We start from the raw sequence: 25,157 nt of genomic DNA on the forward strand, positions 1-25,157 counted from the left end.
ATCGTGCCTAAATCTAATTCCACCAGAGTTCTTTTTGTTTTTGTTTTTCTTGCTATATCAAATAAAAACAATATAAGAGAGATAAATGGATGTTTTTCATGCTGAACATCCAGGTGCTCCCCCGACCGACTTGGAGCTCATGTCTGCCATGATGCAGCGAGTGACCCTGCTGAAGAAAACCGTGAAGAGCCAAGCACAGGAGATAGAGAGCCAGGTGAGGAGCAACACCTCCTCTGGACTCCGGTAAAACACCAGGCGCCTTTCCAAACGGGTCAAACTCTCACTTTTGTGTCTTCTCCATTTCTCCGCAGGATAAAAGGATTTCGGGTCTGGAGGAGAAGCTGCGGGTTCAGGAACAATCGGGTAATTGAGCTCAAACCTGCGCGCAGAGCCGAGAGTGACTTGCCCGAGTGCGGTTCTGACTACAGTCCCGTGTGTGTGGATTTAGGACGCACGCGTGGCCCGAGAGACAGAGACGGTCTCGAGCGAAGGTGCCAAATACTGCAAAACCAAGTGGACGAAATGGAGGTGAGACGAGTCCATGAAACACGTGGGTGTGTTTTCCTTGGGACCGGGGACGTTGAATGTATCCGCTCTCCGTGTTGCAGACCTTTCTGGGTGACTACGGTTTGACCTGGGTGGGAAACGGGGAGACCAGCGACGCAGCGGCCGAGCCCGAGCGGAGACGCGGCCCGGGCGCAGACCTCTGGCAGCCAGGTCGCTTCATCTTCACGGGCCCCGAGCTTTCCCACAAACACGTGTCTGCGTCTCGACTCTTTGACTCCTCGTCCTTCTCTTTGCAGACACCTCTCCACGCGGGAGCTTCCGCATGAACTTCGACGTCGTGTTGCAGAGGATTAAGGAGCTGAACGTCCTGGCGGGGGACGGGGAGTCTTTTGTGCAAACGACCGCAACGGGAGCGCGGTTGGCGACAAAGGATCCTATCCAGCTGAGGCTCTACAGCAACGGCATCGTCATGTTTAATGGTCCTTTCCGCTCTTATCAGGAGCACAGTACACAGGTTTGGCTGCCGAGAGCTGTAAAAGAACATCTCCTTTACTGAGCTTAAAACCCTCTGACGGTTAAAAAAAACAACAACAACCCTCTTTGTCCCGGTGCTTGCAGCGGTGCATGCAGGAGCTCATGGACGGGTATTTTCCATCAGAGCTCCAAGAGAGGTTCCCCGGCAGTGCGCCTTTTGCGGTGCGTCTCCGTTTCTGCAAAACATTTTTGTTTTGTTTTTGTCTCGAGTGCAAATACGTGTCGTCTCACAAGAAGTTCTTTGTGCAGGTTCACGACAGGCGAGACGAAGAGTTTTTCTTCAGGCTCCCCTGGGACAAATTCCCTGGCGAAGGACAGGCCGTTTGCGGGGAGAAGGATAAATCAGCCGGTGCGGTCACCTCTGAATTACCAGGTCTGTTCGGCAAACTTCGCTCCGGGACAACCGGCGGCGGGAACCCTCAAAGTCTCCGCGGTCATTTGCGTGTTTTCCTCCCGATTCGCAGGCAAGAAGCTGACCACGGACCAGTTCCTGAACAAGCTGCCGAAGTTCGTCGTGAAGGCCGGTCGGGTGATCGACATCAGGGAGTCGCTGAGAGGAACCATGCAGGTGAGCAGCGGAGAAATCAACCTGCGTCCGTCCGTCCGTGCGTCCACGTTAAAGATGACGCTTCATCTTCACCAGGGTTCATCTGATGCCCAGAGACGCGGCTCGGTGATCCTCGTAGACACACCAGCACTGCAGGCGATGACGGACAGGTAAACACATTTATGTATCCCCCCTCCTTTCTTAAATAACATCAGTTGTGATAAAAGTTTTTGTTTACTATAGGTGACAATTAACTGCCTTACCGGAGGAGGTCAAGTCATTACGAGCTCAACGTGGTGCAGACGAGCCTGGTCCAGATCCGCTGAAATGTGTTTTAAATCGCAGAGAATATTTCAAAGTTTCTGAAGATATCAAATATGTCGGAGGGGATTTTTTTTTTTTTTTTTTTTTGGGTGGGGGGGGGGGTAGATTTGTATAAAACGACGTACAGCAGATCGGGATTATTTCCAACTGATGTAAACACGTTGAAATACGAGATGTCACACCGCGACCAAAAATAATCGTGTAACTTTTAATGACGTAAACATGAGGAAGTTTATGCAGAAGTATTTGTTTTCCAAACGAACCATCACGCTTCGCTTCGCCGTCGCCAGGTCGCAGACGCTCAACGCTGACCAGCCACCGTCCGCCCGTGACGTCATCACGCTCAAGGTGAAGTCAGAAGATGGGGACCGTACTTACGTCGTGAAAATGTGCTGCTCGGAAACAGTCGGTCACCTGCGGAAGTATCTGGACAAACACGGGTGAGCTCCACATCCTCCATATGCGCACTGACGAGACGAGCTCCCCCCGCTGGCTTCTGCCTTTTAAAGCCACGTGACTCCGGGCCCGCTTTGTGTTTCTCTTCACTCAGAGGGGCCGGTCTGCCTGGTTATGACATCATCAGCGCGTACCCGGAGCGCCACTACGATGACGACGGCCAGACGCTCCGATCATGTGGACTCTCGGTAAATGCTAGTCTGCTGCTGCGGAGCAGAAAACGTGTACCGACAGCTGCCAATAAACCTATGAAAGGTTAAAGATATTTTTGTTTTATTTCGGGCGTTCTTCACAGCAGCAATCTGGACCTTTTTGATAGTAGGAAACGCGCAGGTGTTACTAAAACGTTGACGACGTCTCTGTCCTGCAAACCGAGACGGGGAAATCAGCAACAACTGACCGGTGGATCCGGGAGTATAGAAAGCTGGTAGCGGCGGCTTTCTGCATAGAGGCAATACACACACACACATACAAAAAAACAACACACTGGAGATGAAGTTAAATGAAATTTGAAACACTAACACAAAACCAAATCTTGAAAATCTTTATTTCTAAAATACCCAAATACAAACAAGGACAAAAGTATGAAAATATAAACGTCTTTTTCCCTTATGCAAAACATTTGAGATGTTAAGGCGTGCGAAGCCCGACGGGTCCAAACATAAATCTTTGTGCTACTGAAGTTTAAAGGTCCCATGAAATGAAACATGGCTTGCGTGTCCCTGGGTGTGTTGTTTTGTATCACTGACGACAAAAAAAAAAGTCATTGTTGCATATTTTTACGGTAAAATCCCTTTCTTTTACTTTAAAGTGTCAAGTTTTTTTTTTTTTTTTTTTTTTAAATGGCTTATCCTGCGCTGAGGACAGATGTGTGATTTAGGGGTGATCCAGCCAACCCCTCCAATCATCATCATCATCATCATCATCATCACATGGGATTATAACACTTGAGGAAAGGCTGCTCATCCCAAACATCCTGCCTCACATCTACCACACCAAACCACAGTAGAAAAGTACAATCTAAAAGACACTTCATGGGACCTTTACACATTGTGGATGCCAGGTTTGCTCAGACACATTATTACAGTTACACGTTGGGAGGACCCAGAACGCTTTCACACCGAGTTGTCAATGCAAACAAAGCAATAAATAATACTGAAGATTAATACTGTTTTTCTCAGTCATACATTTGTCGAACAGTTAACCACTCCGTCGAATGCAAGGAAGCCATTATAAACGTAAAAATGAAAATCGACACTGAAAACTCTTACACAGACGGCCCGGACTCACGAGTTTTACTAAACTTCATCAGTCTGCCAATGAACAGGGAGAGTCGGGGGGGCCCCCGCGAGCTCCGTGACAGGTTTTCGACTACATTCAGAGTCAGGGAATGTATGGACTGTCCTACTAGTTGATACGCTGAGGGAAAGGTCCCCGTTGCAAGAGTCAGCTGCAGTCAGCCCTTTGTGGTTGGTCTAAAATGAATTAGCATTGTCGTTGCAAATGTGACAGAAAGGCACATGTTGGTGTTCATTAGTGACGAGGCCTGCAGCGGAGAGAGGAGCGTTCGCAGACATTCACAGACCGGCACGACTGCTTCGACCAGAGTTTCTTTGGTATTAAAACTGGTGTAGGCTTGTTGGTGTGAGAAGCTGATTTGGTATTAAACCCTTCAGTTGTTACCAAACAGCAGAGTCTAACATTACAGTCGGCACCATTTTAAATAACGGCGCATTAGTAACATTTCCAAGCAGATTTAGTCAAAAATAAAACAAACAAAAAAAAGGTTAAAATATTTTCAGTTGATTGTCAACCACTTCTTGGATAATTTCCCCTAAAGAGGGAAATTAGGAGTTAAATAAATTATATTTGTGGGACTTCTACACTAAAGAGTGGAACAAAAACTGTAAGACTGTTTGGTAACAGACAGCATCATGTCGTCATTAAAAAAAACAAAAAAACGCACGCACACACACACAAACACACACACAAACACACACACACACAATGCTGAAGGATCAAGTATTAGAGGTAAGATATTTTCTGTTAGCCCTTGGACTAAAATAGATGAACTCACCAGGGGGATGGGAGGTTCTGAGCTACAGGCGGGCTCGGGACTCCGCGTTCAGTCAGTTGAGAGAAGGAGAAGCTAAACCATCTGGGCTTTCCTTGTCCTCATTTTAATCAAATTAAAACCCAGTCCTCTTTCTGACATTCAGAATCAAGGCGTGAACGACAAACCCGTCGAGACGCTTCAGAGGCGACGACGGGGCTTCTGGAAGTTTCCTCCATCGCCCGGGTGTCAAGGTTATTGGGTAATGCAGTTTTCTCCCATGTCCTGCGCGTAGCGGTCCAGGATCACATTACGGAGCTCCTCCACATCGCGACGGAGCTGTTGAGCTTCGACCAGCTTCTTCTGCAGCACCTCAGGATTCATCCAGTCCTCGTTCTGCTCCGTCACCGCCGGTGGTGCTGGGGAAAAAAACAAACGGATCGATGTGGTACTGCTCATAAACCAAACGTTTTCTAATTCATGTCTAATCCTACATCAGCAAAAAAAAATTTTTTTAAAAAGGGTAAAATTCAAGCAGTGCTTACAAGTGGTGAGGCCGAGCAGCAGGGAGAGGTTGGGGTCTTGTCCCTGCGCTCGCTGGGTCAGAATGCTGCACAGGGAGCGCAGGTCACTCAGGCAGGAAGCAATCTCAGCGTGTAGTCTTTGTGTGAGGTGAGCTCCAGCTGGCTGCAGGACAGAGGACGCCTGGCTACTGCTCCTCTGCTCCGGGTCGCTCATCTGCTCCTGCAGCGTCAGATTCTGCTCCATCAGTTCCTGGTTCTGGGCCGACAGCTATGACACAGTAAACGGCATCGACATCAGCAACAGGAGCAGTTGAACTTTATTCAGAGGGTCTCTCCAAATCAAAGTGGGAAGCAGAATATTTGTTTTTCCTGGATCAGTCCATCTCACCTCCTTCATGGCTGTGTGGAGCTCTGACACATTGTGCTCTTTGGCCAACACCTCCTCTCTGAGAGCCTGAGAGCTGCTCTCTTCCTGAGATATCTGCCCCTCCAGAGCCTGCACGCACAAACAAACAAAACAAACAATGACTCTCAAATGTTAGCAGACCGTACAAAAAAAAAAAAAAAAAAAAAAAAAGAAGCAGTAAACACTCATTCATTGAGATTCAGTGAGAAGAGAGAAACACCTGGATCTGGGAGCCGAGCTGTTCCATCATTCGGTGTTGCTTCTCAATAACCTGCAAAGACAAGAACTCCGCTTTAAAATTATAACTTCCAATATGGACTTCAGCTCGTGTACCCGTGATGGACTGGATCTTTTGCATTAATCTAAATCTGCACTCACGATGTGCACTAATAACAACAGCGACTATGAACACTTAAAGGATATTGAATACCTTTTACCTTTAGTCAGTCAGAAAATAAATCCTGTCTGCACTACTTGATCTGCATCCAATGTTTCCACAGTTAAATTTGAACCTGTCGGTTAATTCTATTTTCTCAACTCCTTTTATTTTAACATCAAACTTTGTTCCTCTTTGTCCCTGTTCTATTGAACTGTGAGAATAATGAGAGTTTATGTTTATGACCAGGAGGCATTTACTTTGCAGGTGAAGCACAGCGAGCGTGATAAACACCACAGAGAATATTTAACACGCATTATACTGACATGTTCCAGGGTAATGAATACTTCTCTGTAACTCTGACTGAGCTGAACGCACACTTCCTCTGAGGTAGATAAATCATATCAGTTTGAAAATGGAGTCGTCTGAGGTCATAACAGACAATAGATTCTACACAGCGTATGAACAGTCTGTGATGTTAATGTGGGATCAGCATAAACTTCATGTACAAATGGTACTCCGTCTTTAGAGTTCAACAAGTGAGGTTGAACTACCGAGCCCATTTCTTTGTTTATCCCTTGTATATGTGACAAATAGAAGCATTCTCTCTGCTGTAAAAACAAATATAGGAGTTTTAAAAAAAGACCCCCTAAAGAAAAAAAACAAAACAAAAAAACAACAACACCCGAGCAGACAAGTAACAAGAGACCTTTTTGAGTCTCTGCTGCTCCTCTCTCAAAGAGCTGTTCTCTCCTCGGAGCTTCTCAATATCCAGACACGGGAGCCTGGCTCCGTCCTCCAGGCCCTGCTGCACCCGCTGCTGCATACTGACGAGGACAAAAATAAAAACACAGAACACTCATTATGCAGAATTATTACCGCCTCTTTGTGCACGGAGAGGGAAGGGAACGAACACGGCCGCAGAGGAGACGGCATGTCGTGTACGTACTCGGTGATGGTGGTCAGCAGGTCTCTCTCCCGCCGCTTCTGCTCCTCCAGCTGTACGTCTTTTTCCCGCAGTTGTGAGCGGCTGGTCTCCAGACAGGCCTCCAGTTCGCGCACTTTGTCTTGGAGCTGAGCGGCCTGCTCTTCAGCCTCTAAGAGCTGACGCGAAGAAACGAGAAAACCGCACACGTCCAGGTTAAATGATCAACTTGGACCTACGGAAAACAGGACGCACCCGCTCGCAAGGAGTGCAACCGTTTCTAACCTGCTTGTTCTGGCTCTGGTAGTCCTCCAAGGTGGGCAGGTCGGCGAGATAGCGCTCCAGAGTCTCAATACGCTGCTGGTTCTCCCTCTTCAGCTCGGTCTCCTTCTGACACTTCTTCTTCAGGTTGTTGATGTGCTTGTCTCGACTGCGGATCTGCACATATTGGGCATAGATGGTGAGACGGACAAAGGGCCCGAAATAAAATCAGTAATAACAGCCGGTTGTAGCAGACAGTTGGGAGGGGGGGGGGGGGGGCACACTCGAGTTGAAAACATGTGACGAACTGTTTCGACAAAACAACATCCAAGGTTGGCCTGGGAGAAAACACGGTAGCAGCTTTTTTTTTTTTTTTTTAAGAATCTTCCTCTGTAAAATCAAGTAACCTTGTTAAAGCCTCGAGTTGTACACAATATTTGAGATCTATTGATCGATTTACTGAACGTGACAGGTTTTTTTTTTTTTTTTTGTAGAGCATTTGGTTCCAGTGGGGAGAAGAAAGATCTCCTGGGCTCAAGGAAGTCAGGTGTTCGCTAACTGTCTGGACTTTGGACAGAATTTAAATGCACCCGTCGGTTAATGCCTCTAAAATAGAAACGACACAAATCATCATACAAACTCTTCAATGTGTTTTTGTTTTTTGTGTGTCATTCTGTGGTCTTTTCTTGCTCACGTCACGTTCTTTAGGGAATAGGTTTTGGATAAGCACTAACCCTCTCTTCTTGTTTCTTCATCTCCTCTGCGTGCCTCTCGCAGGTTTCCTTCAGACTGTCAGTCAGTCGTCGCGTCTCGGCTTCAACCGCCCCCAGTCTGCGCTCTGCCTCCGTTTTCTCCAGGGTGGCGCAGTCGGTGCGCTCGGTAAACTGCGCCCTCAGGAATGCGTTCTCCCTCTGGGCCTCCTGCAACGCCAGCGTGTGATATCAAAAAGGTTCAATGACGGTTTTTAAGAGTGAAATGTTTGCAAAGTTGACGGCGGCGGCAGATACAAAACAGGGTTTTCCAGTTTTGTCACCGACCTGAAGTCGCAGCATACACATGTCGCTATAAGAAGCCCCTCGGCCCAGGAGGGCTCCGTGAACCTGCAGCTCGCTTTCCCTCAGACGCTGCTCCAGTTGGGCCATATGCTGCTTTTGTCTGCATCGCGAAAAGATCCAACAATCATCAGAACAAGAAAACAATAATACAGGGGGGAGGAGGAAGGGGGACTATGGTGGAAGCGCTGCATCGTCATTTCTGCTTTCTATTTCCCTCCTTCCCCAGAATGTGCCGACAGAAGCAGTAAATCTATTCGCAACACTTGCCTCTCAATGATAAGCTCCTTCTCCTTCAGCAGACTCTCACTGGCTTTGACCAGAGCGTCCCACTTGCCAGACTCAGAGTGGACCGGCGTTGAGTACAGGGATGGGTACTGACCCACTCCGGCACTCATTAACTAAAAAGAAAAAAAAAAAAAGAAACATGTTAAGTGTCAATGTCGCTGACAGTTTGAGCTGCATCGTAGTAATAAAACATGCAAAGGCTAGCAGTTTCCATCTTATCTTTGCACAATACAGATAGCGAACAGCACACACAATGCAGGTGTTGGCATCAACAAAACTATTGATCGATGAAAGCACAAAACGAGGTGTAAACAGCCCAGGAATTGCCTCCGGCCTCATTTACCCCGACACGATTTAATTATTCTTAACAATGACAACAAAGTCAGATAGGTTCTGACAATAACAGCTGTTTAATTTCACATGGCTATGAGCTATTTAGAAGAAGAAAACTGCATGGGGATTAAGCAGTGCGAATTCCCCCCCCCCCCGTCTGCTGGGACTGCATATTGCCACTGAAATCCTCATTTGATTTTCATTTACAAAGTCTGGAATCGACTGGTTTTGATTCAGTTCAGCTTTTAACGTTTCAGTTGCATAAAACATTCTAGCAAAACCGCCGTTTCCTAAATTATAAACCTGAAGACCGTGCACATAGATCCGTCAACATATTTCCAGTTTATAAAACTATTGGCTTAAACATCCATATTTGCTTTAGTGTTTTTGTATTTGCCCATGAAAAAAAACCATTGTTCAACATGTGCAAAACAATGAGCAAGAATAATAAATTTGAAAAAAACTTTACTGCTTGCAAAGGCAACATCATTATCCATATTTTACAGTCTATCTCAAACAGTTACACATCAACTGTCAGCACCAGACGCTCCAACAGAGATCCACTTCCATGAAGACTTTGAGGGCAGAAACTGAATCTCTACTCTGTTCGTGTTGTCAAGGTATAGACAGTAACACCAATAGTATCTGAAACTGTCACGTCTCAATGCAGCTGATATAACCAGCTACTATTTATGTTGGCTTTTAACTTTAAATAACATTTTGTGTGTTGTAAATATTGCATTTCCACCAAGTCAAAATCTTGCAGCCTTTACGAAAACACTTAAATCAAATACGCACTGCAAACACGTACGATTTTACACGGATGTAGGACCCTCAGAGAAAAAAGGCCACAAAGAAAATGTAAGAATCATATTCTGTCCTGTCTCCGTAAAAGGTTTGTAAAAATGTTCTTCAAGTAATAAAGTTTCACTTAAAGTGGAAGTGGCAACGGTCACTCGACATCTGCCAAAGACCAAATGAAAATGTTGCTGAAATGATAAAGAACTGTTGAGTAACATCTCTCTTCGATTTCAACAGTTGTTTTTACAAACTGCAAAAGGGAAGTAGCAACAAACGTTCCTACGTTAACAAAAAGGATTTTCTGAAGTTACCTTGTAATAAAATTTCTCCGTCAGGCCGGACAAAATCCTTTGCTGTTCTTGTTAATTCAATTTGGCTGATTGATTTGATCCTGCTTTAAAATAGGACGAGGCGTCTGTGTCCCTCGGGCCTCGATTAGTGGGATGTTATTTTCCCAATGTTGACCTATATACAATGTGTGTACAGGAACCAAATTTCAGTCAACAAACAACCAACTTTCCAACATGTCTACTCCGGCGGTGTTAAATCTATCAACATGTTATCCTCAGAAAACGCACTTTAACTTAATTATGGCAGCTGAGATGAGTTTGTTTCGCTACCCAGCGGAGACACTGTGAGCAGCTGACATCAAAGACCAGCCTCGACACTATAAAGAGCCATGACGGTGCTGAAACAATCTAAAAAAAATAATAATAATAAAAAAAAAAAAAAAACATACACTCACGGGTTTGTGTTTCTTTACTACAAATGCAGCAGAATTTTCTTTGGGGAAAAAAATACTTGCCTGCATTTGTTCCACTTGCAGGCGTAAACTCTCCAGTTGCTGCTTGTGTTGCTGTTGCTGCTGCCAGCTAGAAAGTTCACTACATCTGTCCTGCCGCAATGGCTCGTAGCCCTTGGGGCCGGCGTGCTCCCTCAGCAGAGCCTGTGTCTGCAAGCTGAGAGGGCTTGAATAAACTCCAGGAGATCCGGCTGCGCCAGGCTGACCGCCCCTCTGATTAGAGGCTTCTGCTGTGCCGGGAACGCCAGGCCTGGCTTCAGGCAGAACTTTATAGCTGTGCTCCATACTTCCTCTGTAGGCCTCAGACACGCAGTCTGGGGCGTCTCTAATCCCGGTCGTCTGTAATCGGAGTCTGACATCAGGGCACAATCCCCCCAATAGGGCTGACTGATTTAGTGTCGGCTCCACAGCAGGAGTGTCAAACCTCTGGCCCTCATCCACTCGCGCGTGATCCGTGGGGAAAAGCGAGTGGTCCAGTCCATTGACGAGGCTGCGATAGCGGCTTAGGCAGTCTGGCTTGGGCCCCACGGCATCGCTTCCCACACCGACCTGAGCGTCCAGGTTGGGTGAAGACGCTGATTTTGAGAGCGAGGAAGACTTTGACGTCGCGGCGCTGGGGGTTCTGGAGCCAGAGGAAGACCTGTAACCCTCAGCTGAGGACAGGGAGTCCTCCTGGACACACGACTGGGGCTTCGAGGCCGGGGCTCCGGCCGTGGATGGCATGACATGTGCAGTGGGTATGGGGATCTGACTGCGGATGGGCTGGAAAGAGGGGCTGCTGCTGGAACTGCAGAAATCTTCAAAGAGAAAAACAATGCAATGAGAAATGACGTGAAGTGTTATTCTCTCACTGTTCAACATACAAACGCTCCGCGTTAAAATCAGTGCAGAATATCTGGAGCACTACTGCAGGCCATTTTCTCTATTTTCAGTCAGTGATGTAAAGTAGATGCAGCAGGGTTTATGGGTGGCCTACTTTGATGATAAGGTGTCACCGCTGAAAGAATTAACCGGATCTGACTGACTCAACTCAGGGAATAGGCTTATAATAGAATTACACCGATGCACGGGATATCAGGTCTGCATTACATGATGGAAAAATATGTCATGTGTTTACTGTATTAATAAAGCCGGTAATATCTGCCATGTACATGTAGGACAATTATAATCCACGGTTAAATTCTGTTATAACAGAACAACAGACAAAAGGATCCTTCTTTTTTTTTTTTGCATGAAGTTACATAATTATTGGCGACACGCACAGTGTAAAGGCCTCATTACTCTACAGAATAAACACTGACTCCACTTTCATCGAGCGTGTGTTAAAAAAAAAAAAAAAATGAACCGTCTTCGCTTGGAAACCTCAGATCTCATTATGCTCACACAGAACTTCAGGTAAACAGTAAGATCACTACAACCGCCCACCAGACATCTCCCCAAGCCTCAACACAGTATCAAGTTACATAACTGTATTCACCGGCATTACAAACCTGTTGAAGACTGGAAACCGGGCAGTCACTCGAACGCAACGGGCGTGATATTAGCTGTGGCATTTTTCAAAGCTGAACTGAGGGGAGTACGGCCGCACGACGCTTTACATCAAAACCCAAAACAGTCTTCTGCATTTCCGGACGGCACCGAAAAACAAGCTTTGAAGCCGAGACCGACCGCCGCGCAGCAAGCAGACCCCGTGCCCAGAGCTGCATTGTCCTCTGTTAGCCAAACCAGCCTGTGCTGAGCTCTTAACAAACACATACAAACAGATGTACACCGGAAAGGTTAGGGGGTATTTATAGACCGTCTCTCAAGTTACAGAGTGATCTGCGGGTGCCTCTTATTTAAGCACCTTGCCTCCTCCCTCTGCAACACGCATCACACATGTACATCCAAAGTCAAAGAGTGAATGGAATATTTGTTTTTCCTGCCTAGAATAAACTGCAGCTTCATTGAATTAGAAAAACCTGCGCAATCAGAGGAAAATATTATCTACATAAAATATAATGGAAACAACGTCAAGTTTTCAGGGACAGAAACTTAAAACATAAACGCAGCCTCCGGGCTCCTCTGATTCAGGACTGGCTGGAACAAGTCGAAACTACTCCGCAAGAACATTTGATAGATGTTTGCTCAGCAGACATTCCTGCCTTTGGAAAAAGTGTAACATAACAATGAATACTCAAAGCTCATTTGTTCTTGCTTGTTTCTTATAAGTCTGGCCTTCTAAAGCGGGTTCATTTTCAACTCCGCATTGTGCTATCTACACTGGTAATTAGTACGGCTAAAACTGAGGTTAATTGTCGTGTTGCTAGGCACCACTGTGCCTGCACACAGCTGTTAGTCGTTATATCCATTCCTACAACCACAGATATACAGGAAATGTATTCAAGGAACACACCAAACACCGCATGAATCGCTGGAAAGTTGGGACAAAGTCATGCAAACCTAACAATTAATGCATCTGATAACCAGCTTGGCCAACGTCTGCTTGCGTACAACTTACATTTTTTTGAGGAATGTTACACTGGAGCCCTCATAAAGAAGTGCTTTGGAAAATTTAGAAGATACGCATCTACGAACAACACCACTAATTGTTCTCCACACTTTCCCTTTAAAGGTTTACTGATGGGAGGTGAGCAGCAAAGATCGTTTATTTCACCGTGGCGATAAGGAAAGCGCCAACACACACAGCAATTTATGCAGGAGTTTGCACTGGGACGGTATCATCTGGCTAACATTTTCAATGTCCTACGAAATTGCCTGGCTGTCCTACCATCAATACCAGCTTTGTGAAGCTCAAACCCAGCAGCGCTGATACACCTCCGATAAACGTTCGGTCTATTATTTCACAGCGTTTCCTGTGGAAAGAGAGACCACCCATCCCAGGAGGCCATCCATCACACCGAACATGTCAGGCTATTCGTTTTCCACTCGGCGCGCGTGTGCAAATATTGAAAACACACAAATGCATCATCGTCACTGGAATATTCCTAATGAACCATAATTATATAAAAACCTGCAAATGATTCCCCAAAACAGGCAAGGTCCACTTCACAAATAGCTGCCCAGCCCTGTTATCCCTCATACTTATCCCCACACCTCATCCTCCCAATTAGCCTAAACACCAGAGCAGACAAGCAGCGCTTTGAGGTCATTTCTGGCGACGACTTTCACCTCCGTCAACCTCCCCAAGCACCGGCAGCGGATCACTGACATTTTTCTCACTTTATTAATAGCTCGAGAAACAACACCACAAACATAAAACATTTGAAACGCAGCCTTCAAAACAATGTTACACCACACAGGCAGTGGAAAAAAACAAACAAAACAAAGAAAACAAGCAAAAGTGCTCACCTTCTGTGCTGTCGGACGCTGAGGTGCCGAGGCCGGTGTCCCCGCCGTCTGATGCTCCAGACCGGCGGCCAAAGCGACTCTGGAACTTCTCTGACACAGCTGGTGTCTGCCACTCCATGTCAGCAAACCGAGCTGATTCATATTTAGGAAAAGGGACAACGGCAGCAGAGCAGAGTGAATTAACAACACACGTGGAAGTGAAACAGCGGTTCATGCATTTCGAGAGCAGAGTGTCAACTTACCCGCTGGTTTGGACTCAATGTACCTCTGAGAGGTTTTCATTCCATTCAAGGACGAAGTGATCTGATAGAAACCAGGTAAACATACAGTAGGTTATTATATTATATGATATTATATCATAGTACGGAGCAGAGATCATTTCGTGTTTGAAATGACCACAACAAAACTTGAGCAAACCCCTTGGGAGTATCTTAAACGTGTTCTCACTCACTTCAACAATTAAGTGGATATGTGACAATTAACATGAATACGTGTACATTTAACCTGAGGGTGACAACAGAGCCGGAGGCCGGCAGGGACCGAGACCTCTCCTGAACCAAACCCTCTCTCTCATACTGTTGTATTATGAACTGGACGTTCACGGTCAAGGACTCAGCAGCTGCTCGTTTATCGACTGATCCGCTCACCTCTCAAATCCATCTGTCCCCCCCGTCCTCTCCCCCCGACAGACAGACAGACAGACAGACGACTCCGGGTACCATCAAAAATAACAACACGAGCACATGTCTCAGTTACATAACCCCTCTTCACACAAAACCTTTATGTCCCCAAGAGGCTGGCGGGAAGTTGTAAATTATTTGCGTTGCGAGCGAATATAACCGAGCTGGTTTGAGACGTTAAACCCGGCAGATTAAAACTTAACCTCCTTCACCGAGATAATAATCCATAAAGGAAACGACTCGTTGACCAGACAAGCTTTCAGCTACACACGCAGAGATCCTGCAAACGATTTTTTTTTATTTTTTATTTTTTAATAGTAGCTGTATGTTACGATATTAATCCTCCAACTCGTGGCTGTTTAAAAAAAACAAAAAAAACACACAACTTCTTTAAAAGATTTACTTCACATGTGCAGCGCTGCGCCGTTAACCGCGTTGTTTAATCCGTGTTGTTTAATCCGTGTTGTTTAATCCGTGTTGTTTAATCCGTTAACAAATCCGTTTCCGTCGAACAAGCCCGCTAACAGCTAACAGCTAACACAACCTTGCGGTTTGCGGAGCTCCTTCGTCCGTGTGTCACGGCGCTTTTTTTTTTTTTTTTTTTTTTTTTTTGCTGCTTATACTAATCGGAGATACGCCGGATGACAAAAGGGCTACTTTACCTTTTTTTTTTTTTGTTTCACGTAAACAACGGGAGCAAATAACAAAATCTCGGTTGAAGGCTCGAAGCTGAATCTGTAACATCCGCCGCTGCTCCGCTGGTCGCAGACTGATCCGTGCTGATGACGTAAGACGCGGAGGGGGAGCTTGTTTCATATCACGGCGCCGCCCGCTCGGAGCTTTTTTTTTTTTTTTTTTTTGGGGTGGGGGGGGGGTTCCGTGTTGTTTCGGAAACCGTTGGAGGGTTTCCTGTCCGCAGGGTGAAAATGCGTCATTTGTGGTGACATTTACAGGCTACAGCCTCCCCACCAAAAAACAAACAAACAAACAAACAAACAAACAAACCGGGTAAGCAGTGTTTCATCACACTTTTTGAGGTTCACGCTGTCGACGCAACAAAAAGACGATTTATTTTGTCATATGAACAAAATTGCCTCTTCAGTAACAAAAACGAGCATCCCTAACCAAGATGAGCTGAGAAGAATAACCTCGAAATAAGACTTTCACGAAGGCTCAAATGTGTTCAAATGTATTAAGCAAATTAAAGTACATTTAGTTAGAGCTCAAAATATTTATTGCTACTAAGATTAATCCTATAACATGAAAAGGAAATACACGTGACATACTGTACACAACATTTGGAAACAGCCTGTTTTCCATTAGCTGACCTACGTGTTTAAAAATATTCCAATCATTCTGTTGACTTTTTATATTATTTTTTTTTTTTTTTAACACATCAGCTTTTCCTCTTAAAAATGAAAGAATGAATAAGCCAAACAGATGAGCTGCGTAATACAAATAAGTGAACGTACCCCAAATGCTTCCTCTAGTTTGCTGAAGAAGTTGGGACATCGAGGGTGACATTTGTAAAGCAGAGAAGCGTGCTGCAAATCAGAAATGTTTGTAAGTGGATTTCATAAAAACACTTGCAACATCTGATTCACTCTGTTTTCTTTGTACAATAATAGGACATTATGCACAATGATCAACTGATAATATACACTTTCAAAAGATGCCTGTAGGTGGTATAATAGGCCTATAATATAGTACAGTACAGTACAGTATAGTTTAGTATAATATAGTATAGTACAATACAGTATAGTTTAGTATAATATAGTACAGTATAGTTTAATATAATATAGTACAGTACAGTATAGTTTAGTATAATATAGTATAGTACAGTACAGTATAGTTTAATATAATATAGTATAGTACAGTACAGTATGGTTTAATATAATATAATATAGTACAGCACAGTGTTGTTTAATATAATATAGTATAGTACAGTACAGTATAGTTTAATATAGTATAGTATAGTTTAGTATAATATAGTATAGTACAGTACAGTATAGTTTAATATAATATAGTATAGTACAGTACGGTATGGTTTAATATAATATAGTATAGTACAGTACAGTATAGTTTAATATAATATAGTATAGTACAGTGTAGTTTAGTATAATATAGTATAGTACAGTACAGTATAGTTTAATATAATATAGTATAGTACAGTACAGTATGGTTTAATATAATATAATATAGTACAGCACAGTGTTGTTTAATATAATATAGTATAGTACAGTACAGTATAGTTTAATATAGTATAGTATAGTTTAGTATAATATAGTATAGTACAGTACAGTATAGTTTAATATAATATAGTATAGTACAGTACGGTATGGTTTAATATAATATAGTATAGTACAGTACGGTATGGTTTAATATAATATAGTATAGTACAGTACAGTATAGTTTAATATAATATAGTATAGTACAGTGTAGTTTAGTATAATATAGTATAGTCTGGTCAGACCTTTGATCTGTCTCTTTTTTTTCTGTGAGCACTACATCAAGTTGAATGACTCCCTTTAGTCTATTTGTTAATTTACAACAGAGTGGATTGTCCCACAGCCGACTGCTTATTATTTATTAAACCATTTCAAGTTAAACGAGGGATCAGATGTGTTATTTAATATCACATAAATCATCGTATAGACCGTTATTTTTTTTTTGTATTTTTTTTTTTTTTGTGACACCCTATTCGGCTTTAAATAGCTTTTTATGTTCCAGCATGAAATCAATACATCCGTTCACTATCTAGTCACAGCGCCAGTCGTAGTGTTGTTTTGTTTTGTGTTTTTTTGTTTTTAGGGGAGGATGCTTTTATTCTGAAATCCACGGGGGACCGGAAGTGTTTGGCCTCTTTCGGGTGTCTGAACAAAGTGACGCGATCACGTCGGAGAGGAGGGTTCAAGTCAGAGAAGGTATTAGCGAGGATCCTGTCAACAAACTCACACACACACACACACGCAGTGTAAATCTCTCACTTTTGTTGAACGGACACGTGTCGACAGGAGGATCTTCAGCTCGAGGGAAGCGACGAGCTTCATTTTACAGTCGCGCAGAAAAACGGAAGTCGTCGCAAAATGTCAAACGTTTCGCGAAGTGGACGTTTTGTTTAGCTAGCGAGGTAACGACAGCTACTCGGTCAGCGACGGGTCTCTTAAAAAGGCCCGACGTGTCACGCGTGTCGCCGGCTCAACGGGTCTCGGTGAGCGGACGAGGCGTCTTCACGTTGAAGCAATTGTTCCGACGAGTTTCGACAAACCAGACGATTGTCGCACGAACAAGAGTTGCATCGCTAACGTTAGCCGGGTAGCTAACGGACTCGCCTGCTCGGTGCTCGTTGACGATTGTTTCACCTCGTTTCTGAAACAACGCGTCGTTCAAATACCTGCTGAAGACGTCCCTCTTATCCTCGTTTTTATTTATTGTTTTATTACTACCAGCCTCCCCGTTGAAGTTGTCTAAGCGTGCGTGGTCTCTTCTGCCTTTTAATGCTTTCGACGTCTTTGCAGCTTTGGTCACAAGACATAAACGAGTAAATGTCATCTGAGCTCTGACCCCCTCCTCCTCCTCCTCCTCCTCCTCCTCCCCCGGAAAACCTCCAGCCCAGAACCTCGTCTTATGTTTTGCGGTGAGGCCATGACTGCTGTCAACATCACCAGAGATATCCTGCACAGGCAGATCAGGGTGAGGAAAACAAACGAGACGACGACACGTGTTCTCGTGTACGGAAATGTCTAAAAGTAGGATTTTTTTTTTCTTCTTCTTCTTCTCCTTCCCCGCAAAAGTCTTAACGGAGATGTTTGTTTGTGTCTTCAGGACAACAGAGCATCCGGCTTCCAGAAGATCTACCACGTCACTGACCCCTTCATCAAGAGACTTGGATTGGAAGCTGAACTTCAGGTCTTTGACAACGCGAAGCATGTCTCAGCTACTCTCTCCTTGTAAATGCACAGAGTTGTAAGAAAGAAGGAAAACAGGACAGGATGCCTCCGTTTGTTTGTTACCGTGTCTTTCATCTGACAGTTTCCACCACGTGTTTCCACAGGGTCACACCGGCTGCGTGAACTGTTTGGAGTGGAACGAACGAGGAGAGTAAGTCTTCGGATCCTAACGTCTCGTACAACCGTGTGGAACGTCTTTTATAGCTGTGATACGTGTCCAGATTAAACTAGTACGTTGTCGTGTTCGGCGTTTTAAATGCTGCTGCCAAACTCTTAATATCCAAAGATGACACAGCAGGCCCCCGCCGTGTTTGCTTCGAAAAATGTCTCCGTACGTTTTTAATCGACCTCGTTCTTGACACCTTCGATGCTCAATGAGGTGCCTGAATTAAACCACAAAGTAATTTACATACGATCAGAAAAGACGTTGGCAGGAAATATCTACCGACAGCTTCAGCTCATTAAAACTCCTGATGCTGTTCGTCTTACTGCCTGAACCAGAGGCAGAGAGGTAATAACTATTAACGCACGTAATCAAACCACGAAGCAATTGTAAACCCCGGCGTGTCTCGCAATGTACGATTTTAAATGGCGAGAGTTACTGAAGGGCCTCAGCAAATGTTGCTTGACTTGTCTTGCTTTGTGATTCTTTTTGCGTTCAGTCTTCTGGCTTCAGGCTCAGACGATCAACATGCCATCATCTGGGATCCATTTAGACACAAGAAGATTACAACTATGCACACGGGTCATGCTGCAAATATATTCTCTGTAAAGGTAAGAAGAACTGATCGTCACATGGATGCACGGCATGGAGTGGCACGGGGCAACGCAGGCTGAAATTATTGACGCTGGCCGCATTTACGTACATATTGATAATGCCATGGTATCGCTGCCGCTGCATTGAGAGGCCGGTAAAGCCTGCATCGTAATGCTTTTCTCGGCCACTCCCCCCCACCCACCGCACACACCGCACACACGTCATATCATGGCTTAGCATTTCCCAGCACACCTTCTTCCTTTGTATCTTTTGAGAATAAAGCAACTTAATTAAATAGGCCAAAGTGATGGGTAGAAATAATATTTACCTTTTAATAAAACATGCGGTATTGGAACATTTCAATAACGACAAATAAAGACACATAAAATAGGCTCTGACTCAAAACCATAAGTGCACACGGTGGGAAGATGGTGTATATATACACCGAAAAACAACATGCCTTGGCAGCAGCGACGGATGGATAATCTGAAAGTCAAAACGTTTTTTTTTTAGTTTTTTTAGTTTTTGTTTTTAAAAAGGCCTGTCCTTAAATACTCCGATGGCCCATCGTCTTCTGGGTCCGCATCTTAGATCGTTATGCCAGCGGGCAGAGCCCCTCAGAGCCCCTCAGAGCCCCTCTGAGCCCCTCTGATTGTGTTGCTGAGCTACATTGTGTTGTCAAGTTAGGCTGTGAAGACATTTTGCTCTGTCTTGAGGTAACACACAAGGAAACATGTTCGTGAAGGATAATGTGGTGGTATCATTTTGAGATGGAAATGTAAAGTATAACTAGTGTGAGTATAAGTGTGTAAACACCTTGGGAATGTCTTAATCTGTGGTTACTGACAATATGTGAACCACCAAGCTCGTGAAACACTGTGTCTGTGCTTATCAGCTCTCCGGTGTATTTGTCTCTCCGTACAGTTCCTCCCTCACTCCGGGGACAGGATTTTGGTAACGGGCGCAGCCGACACAAAGGTCCATGTGCATGACCTGACAGTGAAGGAAACCATCCATATGTTTTCTGATCATACCAACAGAGTAAAACGCATTGCCACAGCACCCATGTGGCCCAATACCTTCTGGAGTGCGGCGGAAGACGGCTTAATCAGGTCAGATCCCCGGGATCGGGTAGGGAAGTAAGTCGAAAGATATGCGAAAGGTGCATTTTGTGACGTTCACTTTCCCCTCGCTCGCTGTAGACAGTACGACCTGAGAGAGAGCAGCAAACACTCTGAGGTGCTCATTGACCTGACAGATTTCTGTGGTCAGCTGGTTGAGGCCAAGTGTCTCGCTGTCAACCCGCGTGACAACAACTACCTGGCTGTGGGCGCCACCGGGCCTTTTGTTCGCCTCTACGACATCAGGATGATTCACAACTACAGGTTTATTGAGTTTTTCACGTCACTCTGTGGTAATGAATTTTTGACAACCGAGGGTTTTAAACTTTTTGTTCGTCTCGCAGGAAATCGGTGAATCAGAATACATCAGCAGCCGTGCACACATTCTGTGAGAGGCAGAAGCCCATCCCGGATGGAGCGTTGCAGTATTATGTTGCTGGTGTGTTTATGGCTAAATTGTCTGGTATCAGAATCATTTAATGGGTTCATTTATTTTGTCATTATCCTCCACAGTAATATAACATCAGGGAATGTGCTAGAAGGATGTGTTTGTGTAACGTCACCTTCTGTCTGAATGCTTCAGGCCACCTGCCAGTGAAACTCCCAGACTACAGTACCCGCCTGAGGGTCCTGGTGGCGACCTATGTTACTTTCAGTCCCGATGGCACCGAGCTGCTTGTTAACATGGGAGGGGAACAGGTAACGCATCTCAGAATAAAGAGTGGCGAGAGGAGTTGTTGATTTCTGCTCACAGCACCATTCTCTTTGTGTCCTTTCCTTCCCTTTCTGATGTGTTGTAGTCATTTTTGAAGTGTTGTTTTCTTTTATTCGTTCTTCCAGGTGTATTTATTTGACTTGACATTTAAACAGAGGCCATATACCTTCCTTCTTCAAAAAAAATGCCAATCATCAACAGGTAGATCCACGGCGTCCGTATTAACAAGCAATACTTACTCTGACTCACATAAAGGATGGTATCTAATGACATATTGGTACTTTCTGAAACTCTCCAGATGTGCAGAATGGAAAGACAACCAATGGCGTCTCCAATGGAATTTATTTGCCATCCAGCCGCAGTCACTTTGCAAGAGGCGAAACGAGCTCCAGGTATTGTTGTTTTTTTACCCGTTGGATCATTTTTTATTTCCACACAGATTGAATTTGCACATGTGATGTTATTTGTAAGTATTTACTCTTTCCTCACCTGTCATTGTTTTAGTTCTACGGAGCTCCCTCCTCACTTGGAGCAGATAAAGCAACAAGCGAATGACGCATTTGCTCGGCAGCAGTGGACACAGGCCATCCAGCTGTACAGTTTATGTATTCATCAGGCCAGCCGCAACGCCATGCTGTACGGGAACCGGGCTGCAGCCTATATGAAACGCAAGTGGTAGGTGTCACTTTTATCATCGGCACATTGTGTCTACCTGAAGGCTTTGGAAACGCGTGTTAATGTTTGCGTGTGTGCTTCCCAGGGATGGAGACCAGTATGATGCCCTCAGGGACTGTCTGAAGGCTCTGACTCTGAACCCCGGTCATCTGAAAGCACATTTCCGGCTGGCACGTTGTCTGTTTGAGCTGACGTTTGTGGCTGAGGCTCTGGAGTGTCTGGAAGATTTCAAAGGAAAGTTTCCAGAGCAGGCGCACAGTAGTGCCTGCGATGCCTTAGATAAAGACATCAAGGCTGCTCTTTTCTTCGAGACAGAATCAGGTGGGAAAGAGTCGAATGGTATTTGCTGTAGCTCTCGGTTGTTAAACAGTAACGTAGATTGTTGGATCTTGAAATGAACATTAAAAAAAACAAAAAAACATTAAGAAAGTTTGTATGTACAGTAAGAAGGGTAATTTCATACTAGCTTAAACAAATGTTTTTTTTTTTTTTTTTAGATCTCCTGTTAATGTAAGCAAACAGCTGTGCTGTACATGTGCATCTATGTGTGTGTGTATATATATATATATATATATATATATATATATACACACATATATATTAGTTTAGCATTAATAGACAGTCTTTGTTTATTTACAAATGTGTGTTAACCACTCTGGTAAAAGTACGATTTATTTGTTCTTCACTAGCTGAAGTTCAGAAGACCAACAGTTCCATTCGATTGCACTCATTCAGTCGGAAAGAGTCCATCCTTGAGGAGGAGTTGGTGTTGAGAGAGCGCAGCTTCGACTACAAGCACAGATACTGCGGCCACTGTAACACAACCACCGATATCAAAGAGGCCAACTTCTTTGGAAGGTCAGTTGATCTCACTGTCAGTCTTCGGGCGCCTCACTAGGGGGCAGTCTTCAGCTTTGTGATGGAAGAATATCACACGCTACTGTTGCTTAACCTTCACCTCATCTGGTTTCCTATCACAGTATCTTGTTAACCAGTCTGAATAATTAAGATCTTTGCTTCAGTTTTCATTGAGCTTTGTATACCGCATTGTCCTGCTGAGTTCCCTTTATACCTCAGCTGGGAAAGTCCATGTTCACATCTGTACGCTGAAGTAAACAAGCATTCTATAAAAAAAATTTTTTTAAAGTTCAATGTTAAACGGCTGAAGAATTTTCCAAGTAAATATTTACATCCCCAGTAAATGTCTCATGTCCCAGGAACATGGCTCGTCAGGCCGATCTGAATGGTTTCCTTTTCTCTACAGCAAAGGCCAGTACATTGTCAGCGGCTCAGACGACGGCTCTTTCTTTATCTGGGAGAAGGAGACGACTAATCTAGTGAGGATCCTCCAGGGGGATGAGTCCATAGTCAACTGCCTGCAGCCTCACCCCAGCTACTGCTTTCTGGCTACTAGTGGCATTGACCCCGTGGTTCGGTTATGGAACCCCAGACCGGAGGTAAACAAAGGATACGTCTACGTATTTGTTTTTATGTTTTGTCTTGAAATTATTTAAATTGAAAATGAGGCATCGTCATGATTAGTTGTCATGATTCATGGGATTTACATTCAATCACCTCCGTTTACTCTTAACTGCAGTCGGACAGTGACAACGGGCGAGTAGTGGAGGACATGGAGGGAGCCGCTCAGGCGAATCAGCGGCGTATGAACGCGGATCCACTGGAGGTAATGCTGCTTAACATGGGCTACCGCATCACAGGCCTGCGTGGTGTTGGCCCAGATGGTTCAGATGAGGAAGACAACTCAGAGGGACAAGTACAGTGCAGGCCCAGCTAAACCAATAAACAGTCGTCCATTCTATAAAATGGATTTAGGAAACAAAGCACTCTCCCAGCTCCTGTTTCAATCTTAATTTCCCCCCTTGCCTGACAGAACATTGAGTGAATGTCATGTCACATCTCTGTACTATGCATCGCCCTCCCCTGTCCTACAAGAGGACCGGTGGAGACCACCCTGGGGAGAGGAATTCATGGAGGGTAGACACCCTTCTCGCCCCTTCAAAGCACCAACCACGCCTCAGCCGGTCCCTCCACCCTGTGGCAACAGGGGGACACCTTCGAGGAGAGCACCTTCCACGTCACGCCACAGTTTCTCACAAAGAAAGAGGAGCTCAGCACTTATCCCTCCTCAGGTTTATGTTGGAGAGACGCAGTAGAAGGAGAAGCGTGCGGTCGCGCAACATATTTTCAGGTCAGTGTGGCCGGCCGGCCGCAGCGTTCTCCGTGGAGGATCAGATCACTGACCAGTAAACGGGTCTTCGTTGCATCTCCCGTCTGCTCTACAGATGGACCCGAGTGTCACAGTGCCCGCTCATCTCTGCATACCCAAGTCACCGATTTTAAGTTAGGCCTGACCCTGTTTTCAGTTGGGGTTTTTGGTCACAGGAAGCCGAGAATTCATTGTAACTCTTCAAATTGTGAACGTTGCCAGTTCTGTTAAAATGAAATGTATTTTTACGCTTTGTTTAGTTTACAACTGTCAGGAAAAACAAGGGGTTTCTTCTGCCAAAGGTTGCCACCTATTGTTTTAATGGCCAAGGATTCGTGTTTGATTTCTGTTTCATCGAAACATAATTTTGACTCCTCTTTAGTTCAGAGGTTTTACTACTATAGATTATTGACAAGGCAACAAGATATCGACAAAGAAATATTTGTTAGAATAAAAAAAAATTAAAAACTCTAATACAGTTTTTTGTTTCAGTTCTGTCGACTGCACACGTCCATTGACATGAAATGTCCTTGTCAAATGTTTGTTGGGTATAAGTGGGACACCGATGCTGATTTGTGGTATATGATAAAGTATTTAGTGACGATAGGGTTCCTGCCCACCAGCTGCGTGGCTCAAGCATTAATCCTCTGCTGCAGTCAGGTGTTCAGTCCTGCTTGCATGAGGCTTCTCTGACCATAGTGGGCAAACAAAATAACACAGCCACATCTCATCCGTTGCTCAGAAAACAAGCTCATTGGGTTTTCTTTACCCTCAAGTGGGATAAATGTCAGTGAATGGGTCCTCAGCGACATGCATCACCGCACTTCCACGTGATTTACCTTCTTTCATTTGAGATTTTTTTTTTGTTTTTCTTCGAGGACTTCTGTAACATTTGTTGCAAACAAAATGAAGAATAAAACTATTCTACACCTTGTTTACACCGTTTTGCTCCATCAGTGACAGATTGTTTCCCCCTCTTAGTGTATCAGTTACACAACAGAAACAGCTGCACGGCCACTATACTATCTAGGTTAGGAAGATATACGGTAGGTGAGGTGTGAACTTCTGCTCGTTTATCTGTCTGCTCCACTCTTTGATTTTGCTGACTGCCAGGCAACAAATGAGAGCACAGTACATCACAAGCATGAGTAGTTAGGGGAGCACACCCTTCCCCATACACTGTACAGTAATGAGGTGACCCAGCTTTAGGAGCAGTGGAGGGTATACTAGTGAGGAGGCTCCCTGCTGGCGGAGCTGAGACCGTGTGCTGCCAAATAGGCCAGAAGATGATCCCATATGAGCTTTTTGCAGATGTTTGATAACAGTCTGCTAAAAATGATGTGTCGATTTAAACAGGACATTAAACATGAAGTCGTAAAATGAGCCACGCTATATCTATTCTCGGGAGTATTTGCCTGTCCTCGGAGCAGTGTAAACATTTCTGTAGTAAAACAACGATTGAAAAAAAAAAAAAAGGATTTAAATAAATGCA

General features: G+C 44.6%; 3 protein-coding genes across 7 annotated transcripts in view; 2 read left to right on the top strand and 1 right to left on the bottom strand.

Annotated features, from left to right (window-relative positions):
* ubxn11 (UBX domain protein 11) overlaps positions 1–2,827 on the top strand; it is a 3,904-nt gene extending 1,077 nt beyond the window's left edge. Inside the window, exons 4-14 of one of the 3 annotated variants that reach the window (XM_069693262.1) lie at positions 114–214; positions 312–363; positions 449–528; positions 609–717; positions 804–1,021; positions 1,126–1,203; positions 1,291–1,414; positions 1,506–1,609; positions 1,685–1,758; positions 2,203–2,352; positions 2,463–2,827. In XM_069693262.1, the coding sequence (XP_069549363.1) occupies positions 114–214; positions 312–363; positions 449–528; positions 609–717; positions 804–1,021; positions 1,126–1,203; positions 1,291–1,414; positions 1,506–1,609; positions 1,685–1,758; positions 2,203–2,352; positions 2,463–2,628 (1,256 nt within the window). In that variant the 3' untranslated portion in view covers positions 2,629–2,827. Of the gene's footprint in view, positions 1–113; positions 215–311; positions 364–448; positions 529–608; positions 718–803; positions 1,022–1,125; positions 1,415–1,505; positions 1,610–1,684; positions 1,759–1,831; positions 1,973–2,202; positions 2,353–2,462 lie in introns of those variants that run through there. The other 2 variants (XM_069693261.1, XM_069693263.1) reach the window with 2 other exon arrangements.
* A 69-nt stretch (positions 2,828–2,896) lies between these two features.
* cep85 (centrosomal protein 85) lies at positions 2,897–15,010 on the bottom strand. The gene is made up of 14 exons (XM_069693267.1): positions 14,883–15,010; positions 13,783–13,843; positions 13,541–13,672; positions 10,193–10,986; positions 8,236–8,366; positions 7,951–8,068; positions 7,648–7,833; positions 6,938–7,090; positions 6,677–6,831; positions 6,437–6,554; positions 5,572–5,622; positions 5,334–5,441; positions 4,967–5,213; positions 2,897–4,840 (listed from the first exon to the last, which is right to left on the bottom strand). Exons 2-14 carry the CDS (start codon positions 13,820–13,822, stop codon positions 4,677–4,679), a joined length of 2,397 nt encoding a protein of 798 aa, XP_069549368.1. The 5' UTR covers positions 13,823–13,843; positions 14,883–15,010; the 3' UTR covers positions 2,897–4,676.
* Positions 15,011–17,088: 2,078 nt separating this feature from the next.
* On the top strand, positions 17,089–24,599 carry wdtc1 (WD and tetratricopeptide repeats 1). Of its 3 annotated transcripts, none has more exons than XM_069693270.1 (16): positions 17,089–17,144; positions 17,739–17,913; positions 18,046–18,129; positions 18,275–18,321; positions 18,833–18,944; positions 19,852–20,039; positions 20,130–20,312; positions 20,393–20,487; positions 20,632–20,747; positions 20,889–20,964; positions 21,062–21,155; positions 21,268–21,438; positions 21,524–21,759; positions 22,128–22,296; positions 22,703–22,895; positions 23,036–24,599. In XM_069693270.1, exons 2-16 carry the CDS (start codon positions 17,848–17,850, stop codon positions 23,231–23,233), a joined length of 2,028 nt encoding a protein of 675 aa, XP_069549371.1. In that variant the 5' UTR covers positions 17,089–17,144; positions 17,739–17,847; the 3' UTR covers positions 23,234–24,599. The 3 variants fall into 3 exon arrangements, with proteins under 3 accessions (XP_069549371.1, XP_069549369.1, XP_069549372.1); XM_069693268.1 differs by lacking the exon at positions 17,089–17,144 and adding an exon at positions 17,151–17,350; XM_069693271.1 differs by lacking the exon at positions 17,089–17,144 and adding an exon at positions 17,151–17,350 and having other exon boundaries at positions 17,832–17,913.
* Positions 24,600–25,157: the final 558 nt, after the last annotated feature.

This window comes from Brachyistius frenatus, unplaced genomic scaffold (genome assembly GCF_029030835.1).
Source record: "Brachyistius frenatus isolate BFR_SWC_R1_liver_20210118 unplaced genomic scaffold, ASM2903083v1 Contig_14, whole genome shotgun sequence".
Taxonomy (NCBI): Eukaryota; Metazoa; Chordata; class Actinopteri; family Embiotocidae; genus Brachyistius; species Brachyistius frenatus.

Excerpts from the sequence above, each read along its gene's own strand:
- cep85 (XM_069693267.1), bottom strand. The coding sequence starts at position 13,822 with ATGAAAACCTCTCAGAGGTACATTGAGTCCAAACCAGCGG. Across the intron at positions 5,623-6,436 it reads AGCAGCAGAGACTCAAAAAG|GTTATTGAGAAGCAACACCG; the intron begins GTCTCTTGTTAC and ends TTGTCTTTGCAG. Across the intron at positions 5,442-5,571 it reads AGCTCGGCTCCCAGATCCAG|GCTCTGGAGGGGCAGATATC; the intron begins GTGTTTCTCTCT and ends TTGTGCGTGCAG.
- wdtc1 (XM_069693270.1), top strand. The coding sequence starts at position 17,848 with ATGTTTTGCGGTGAGGCCATGACTGCTGTCAACATCACCAGAGATATC. Across the intron at positions 20,488-20,631 it reads GTTGCAGTATTATGTTGCTG|GCCACCTGCCAGTGAAACTC; the intron begins GTGTGTTTATGG and ends TGAATGCTTCAG. Across the intron at positions 22,297-22,702 it reads GAGGCCAACTTCTTTGGAAG|CAAAGGCCAGTACATTGTCA; the intron begins GTCAGTTGATCT and ends TTTTCTCTACAG.